Genomic DNA, 5811 nt, shown 5'->3' on the forward strand with positions numbered 1-5811 from the left:
GGAAAGCTCAAGTCCAGCTCCCACCTGCCTCCCTCCTCCCTGAGCGACTGGGGCGCCTGAGGAAGGATACATGGAGAAGGCAACGGTGAGCAAGCACCAGAACACGGCGATGTTGGTCTCCTTGGCCGGGCCCAGCGCATAGTAGTAGGCCTCTGTGAAGACGTACACGCCACCCGAGTACACCGCGAAGTCCACGAACCACTGGTACTCCAGGAAGAAGCGCAGGACTGCGGAGAGCGCGCAGCTCAGCCCTCCGCCCAGCGCCAGCGCGGGACCCTCCCCTCACCAATCCCGCCAGGGTGTGGGCTCAGGTTGGGGAGTTGGGGACTCAGCTGGACTGTTACCAAGGGCATCAACCGCTGTGAGGGGGCAGGTCTCCAGCTGGAAAGGGGCGTCTCGGGGCACAGACAAGGGCTTCTCTTCACTATAGCCATTGGCCCACCTGGGTGGGGGGAGCCATAAAGGGGGAGAATCAAAGCAGGATCCTCTGCTCTCTCCTCCCCAGTCAGCCATGGCGGCCCACCCCACACCATCCCGGGAGGCTGCCCGGTGCCAGGCTCAGAGCACAGGAGGAGCTGGTTTGGGAGGTACCTTCCCCCCAGGCCTCCGTCTCCTACACACCAGGGCGAGGACACCACCCGCCCCCTGCTCACAGGGCTGGTCCAGAGCAAACTTCCAATAAGCATTAGACACCCAAACGGATGACAGTGATAGCTTCTCAGCCTGGGGTGTCCCCTACTCTCCTCGATGCCCAGAGCTGCACCTGGAAGGAGAGCCGCTCACCTAAGGCTGGGGGCTCACTCACCGCTCCTTCCTGCCTCTGGGCTTAGGCTTTCCCTCCAGGGCCCGAAGCTCTTCCTCAGAAGGGTGCTTGTATCGGAAGAGACTGAGAGCAAAGACCAGAAGTCAGGAAAACTCAGGCACAGAGGGATCAAGGCAATGAATCCTCAAACCCGGGACTGGAGTCAGGAGGAGAGCTGGACCCAAAATACATGGGGACAGGATGGGCAGGGGCCATGCAAGGTCAGGAGAAGGCCCGGGACGTGGGCTGGGAGGTTTGCTGGGGGGGGGGGGGAGTGTAGTGAGAAGCTCTGGGGAAACGGCAGGGTGGCGGGGGGGGGGGGGGGGGTCCTGGACACCCCTGAAATCTGCTGACAATCTCTTCTGGCAGAGAAGGCATGTGCGTTGTCGGGGAGAAAAAGTTCACAGTTTCCACCCGATCTCAGAGTGTCCGAGATCCAAACAGGGACAAAAAGCATTGCAGGAAACAGATCTCCAGCGAGAGCAGTGTGGAAGAAGGGGTTGGACTGCGGCAAGGCAGGAGTGGGGGGAAGCAGCTACTCTTCCACGTGTGGAGATGTGGTCTCATGGGTGTGGACATCTGTCAAAACGGACCCAACTGTGTGCTTCAGACATTTGCAGTTTATTGTACGTCAAGCACAACTCAAGAACGTTGTTTTAAAAAAAACCAGAAACACTGCAGGACGTGAGGCGGGTGGAGGTGGGGGGGGGGGGCACAGGAGGTGGGGCCCGGTGGGGCTCCTCCCACCACCTGGGCGGGGCGGGGCTGTGGCTCACCTGCCATTGCAGAGCAGCCAGCGTGCAAAGGAGCAGTGCGGTGCCAGCCTATGCATGAGGGTGGCGGTGAGCAGGGTCACCACCAGCTGCACTCCCAGGACCGCCTGGGGGGAGGGGACATGAAGGGCAGTGCCTGCCAGGTTAGAACTCAGGCTCTTTATAGAGACTGGGGCCAGGTTGGGGAGGGTGCACCCCCCAGACTCCAGCCGCATCTTGGAGGGCCTGCAGTGGGCTCAGACTCAACCCTGGGAGCTCCTGCTGTGTGTGGATCCCCCCACTCCCTAACACCACCACCTAGCTGGCCTGTAAGGTGGTGGAGAGCACACGCTTGAGTAGAGACTGGGGTTCCCTCCTGGCCTCTGCTGTGGGTTTTTCGGGTATTCGTCTCCCTGAGACCTCGGTTTCCGCATCTGGAAATGGGATGCTGCCTATTTTGTTTCATGTGCTGTGAAGACCACCTTCTGGACCTACAGCGAGCCTGGCACAGCCAGGAAAGAGGTTCGTCTCCCACACATCCTAGTTCACCTTGGCAGTTCTGTCCCCGTCTTTCCCACCTTAAACTATCCTGATGATTCCATCGCCTTCTCCTTCTCCCTCCCTTTGTAATCAACCTCTTTGGAAAGCCTACTTCCTGGCCACTACCAGTTTCAGGACAAAGACTGTACATTTGAGTGGGATGACTTTTTCAATTTAGGAATTTCTCATCAAGGTCTACATAACAAACTTTCTAACAATTCATAACACGTTTTCAGCTATTAATTTGTAAAACGTTTTAGAAGAAACGCTTTTGGTAATCAGTCTGATGCTGGGTTGTCCTGCTTGAATGCAGTAAATACCAATTTGGTATCAGTAATTATGTCATTATATAAAATTATGTGCTCAGGAGAGCTGTCGACTAGTATTATCGTATGATAATTAACAACAAAAGTGAACTAAAGATTACTTTAATATTAAAATTAATATTTTAGATTTTATGATATAATATTAAATTTTAATTTTAACATTAAAGTAATTAATATTAAAATTAATTATGAAAATTACCCATTAATCAGGCAAAAACATGCTAACTTTAATAGGAAAAGCTCTAGTGTGATGGGTAACGGGATAGCACAGGAATTCAGAATGACTGCTGAGAAATCCATCATTAAAATAACTAACAGGGTATTTTCTCTATGCCTATAACTTGCTTTTTTATTTTATTTTATTTTTTAATTTGAGAGAGAGAGGGCAAGCAGGGGAGAAGGGCAGAGGGAGAGTGAGAATTTCAAGCAGGCTCCACGCTTAGTGGAGCCCAATTGGGGGAGGGCAGGGATCGATCCCATAACCCTGGGATTATGACCTGAGCTGAAATCAAGAGTAGGTTGCTAAACTGACTTAGCCACCCAGGCACCCCTCTAGGCCTGTAACTTGTAAACTGAAACCAGAAACATTTGCTCAGTAATAAGGTCAGGTCTCTAAATCACACTGATCTCCTATTCTCACTGCTCACCCTCCCTAACTAACCCCCAAGTGCCGACTGGCTAGCGGTCACAAAAGACCCTGTGCACGGTCAGGGTCAGGAGGCTCCCTTCCAAGCCCAGTGAGGAGGGCCCGCCCCTCCTCCTAGGATCCTCTTCCGCCCCTCCCTGCGCCCAGAACCTCCCATCCACGCCTCCTCAGACATCAGATCCTGGGGCTCCCCTGCCGACTTTTCTCTTCCCTCTGCGGCCTCTACTTTGGTACTCAATCCCCTGTTAGGCTTTTAACCACGTACCGCTCAGCACGACCCAGCAGAGCAGCACCTCTAGCCTGGACCTCTCTGTGGAGCTCGCAGATCATCTCGGGAGGCCCCAGTACCCGCGCATCACTGCCGCGGACACAGCACTCTGCTCTTCCAGGGGACCCAGGACGTCAGTGAACATCCAACTCCTTTTCGCAGCCCGCAAGGCCTGGCGGGCCCAGCTCAAGACACCCTGCCTCACTGCCTGTAACTGCCCGGTTCTCTCAGCAGCCCTCCCAGCGTCCAACCACTGAGGTCTCAGAGGCCCTCCCAGACCTCCGGGCTTTCCACTGCAGACCCCATCACCCTCTGATACCTCCCAGGGAGGGGACTCATTGTTCTAACTTCGGTTCCAGCACCTAGGACAGGCCGAGCGGAAGGAAGGAGGAGAGAGTAAGAGGGAGGGAAGAAGGAGAAAGGGAAGGGAAAGAGAAGCAGGCATCCCTCCACCTGAGGCTCCCGAGGTCGATCCAGGGATGTTTCTCAAGGCCCGCCCCCCAGCAGCCTCCGGTCTTGCGGTTTTGGCTCTGCTGATCTCCAAAGATATGTGGAGCCTCCCATCAGCCTATGTCCCTCTCCTGCTCAAAGCCTTTCCCTGGATCTACAATCCGAGAATACAAGAATCCTACTATCTGCTAACACCAATGAGACTTTCCTCCATCCTGTTCCTGAGAACCCCTCCGCTCACCTCCCACAGCTTCCTGCACCTGGGCCTGGAACCACGTCCACTTTTCACGTTCAGGCGCACCTCCAACCCCCCCCCCCCCCCGGTTGGGGATTCTCCCAGGCAGGGTCGGGTCATGTTCCAGGGCCCCTCCTTCTGCCGGTCTGAACACCTAGGTGTTGGGAGTTCCCGCTCTCGCCCCGCATCAGCCTCACCCACAAGTGGCCAGGCTAAATTTTAAGGATAAAGTCAATAGGTTGGACCCAGAGCCACGTGAGACCTGAAGGTTCCAACTGTGCTGTCTCCAGCTCTGAGACCCTGCCTCGCCCTGCGGCCACCCAGATACCTTCGACTTGGCGCCTCCTCCCAGGGCTCTCCCTGGCCCTTCCACACACCCCAACACACGCAGCGGCCCCCATGTTTCTGCAGGACCCACGTCGCCAGCGTGGGCTCCAGGAGGACCCCAGACCTCCCTAGCGAGGATCCGTACGTTCTCGGCTCCCCAGTCCCCTTCGCAGGGCTGCGACCCTCCACATGATTCCAGGCCCCTGGAGGGTCCCCGGAGATCTTCCAGAATTCCCGAACGCTGAGGGGCCTCCAGTCCCATAGGCAGAACCCTCAACCCCCACATAGGTCTGGCAGCGAGACTCTGAACCCAGAGAGGGACACAAGGCCCTCAGCGCAACCCAGAGTCCCTCAGAGCTCCCAGTCCCCACAAAGAGATCCCCGTCCTCTCGGTGTCTCCCTGGACCCCGTCAGAGGGTCTCCCACCCCTCAGGGCGCCCCATGCAGCGGGCAGCCGGCTCACCATGTCGCCCGCGGGAGCGCGGTCCGCTGACCTGCGGCTCTGAGCACCTCGAGGGAATCCAGCCAATCAGGATCCGACTCCGTTCTGACAAACAGCCCGAAAGACCAATCGTCAGGCTTGGAGCTGGAGCAAACCAAGAGGGAAAGGGGGTCGCTCGCGTTGCATGCCGGAAGTTGTAGTTTGAGGACGCTCGGTAAGCTCAGACTCGGTCGAGTCAGGACTGTCTCTGGGACCTTGTGTGGTGGCTGTCCTCTCTGAGATTCAGTCTTCTAGCGTCTGGACCTATCTCTCAGGTCGGAGGCAAATACATTAATTTATCCACGCACTGCCTCCTGCTGGAGAGTTCTGAGTGTGGAACTCCCCTGATCTAGAAAAATCGATGGCTCCCAATTGACTAGATTCTCAAGTGTCCAGACTGAATTCGTACACTTCTACCTGACTTCAATCGGCTGCCAACACTATTGTACACACTATGGTACAGCTTGCCACTGGCCATGCTGCTATTTCATACCTCCAGGTCCCTGTAAATTTTATCACTCATCTCGGAATATCTCCTTTCTCAATCTTTTTCATTTGGCAAAGCCTTATTCATTTCTATTAGCCAGGACTCTGATTGTGACACACACACACACACACACACACACACACACACACACTCCAACTCGAATGAGCTCCAGCAAATAATAATAATAATAATAATAATAATAATAATTAAAAAGGAAAATTTTTTATAACAACAAAAACTCTAAAAGCATAGTCAGATTCAGGCATGGCTGGATCAAGGATCAAAAAAAAATGTCAGTTTCAAGAATCTGGTATTTTAGGGGCGCCTGGATGGTTCAGTGGGTTGAGTGTTGGACTCTTGATTTCTGCTCAGGTCATGATCCTAGGGTCATGAGATCAAGCCCATCATCAGGTCCAGTGTCGATTATGGAGCCTGCCTGAGAGTCTCTCTCTCTCTCTCTCTCTCTCTCTCTCTCTCTCTCTCTCTCCCCCACTCCT

The 5811-nt window shown here is 54.7% G+C and overlaps 1 protein-coding gene across 3 annotated transcripts in view; it reads right to left on the reverse strand.

Annotated features, from left to right (window-relative positions):
* TMEM161A (transmembrane protein 161A) overlaps positions 1–4891 on the reverse strand; it is a 17089-nt gene extending 12198 nt beyond the window's left edge. Inside the window, exons 1-5 of one of the 3 annotated variants that reach the window (XM_040445009.1) lie at positions 4810–4891; positions 1579–1682; positions 806–886; positions 345–442; positions 71–152 (exon numbers count right to left, since the gene is read on the reverse strand). In XM_040445009.1, coding sequence (XP_040300943.1) covers positions 71–152; positions 345–442; positions 806–886; positions 1579–1682; positions 4810–4812 — 368 coding nt within the window. In that variant the 5' untranslated portion in view covers positions 4813–4891. Of the gene's footprint in view, positions 1–70; positions 228–344; positions 443–805; positions 887–1578; positions 1683–3331; positions 4687–4809 lie in introns of those variants that run through there. The other 2 variants (XM_040445007.1, XM_040445008.1) reach the window with 2 other exon arrangements.
* Between the last annotated feature and the right edge of the window lie 920 nt (positions 4892–5811).

The sequence above is a fragment of the Herpailurus yagouaroundi genome, unplaced genomic scaffold (assembly GCF_014898765.1).
Source record: "Herpailurus yagouaroundi ecotype Mexico unplaced genomic scaffold, PumYag 193, whole genome shotgun sequence".
Classification (NCBI taxonomy): Eukaryota; Metazoa; Chordata; class Mammalia; order Carnivora; family Felidae; genus Herpailurus; species Herpailurus yagouaroundi.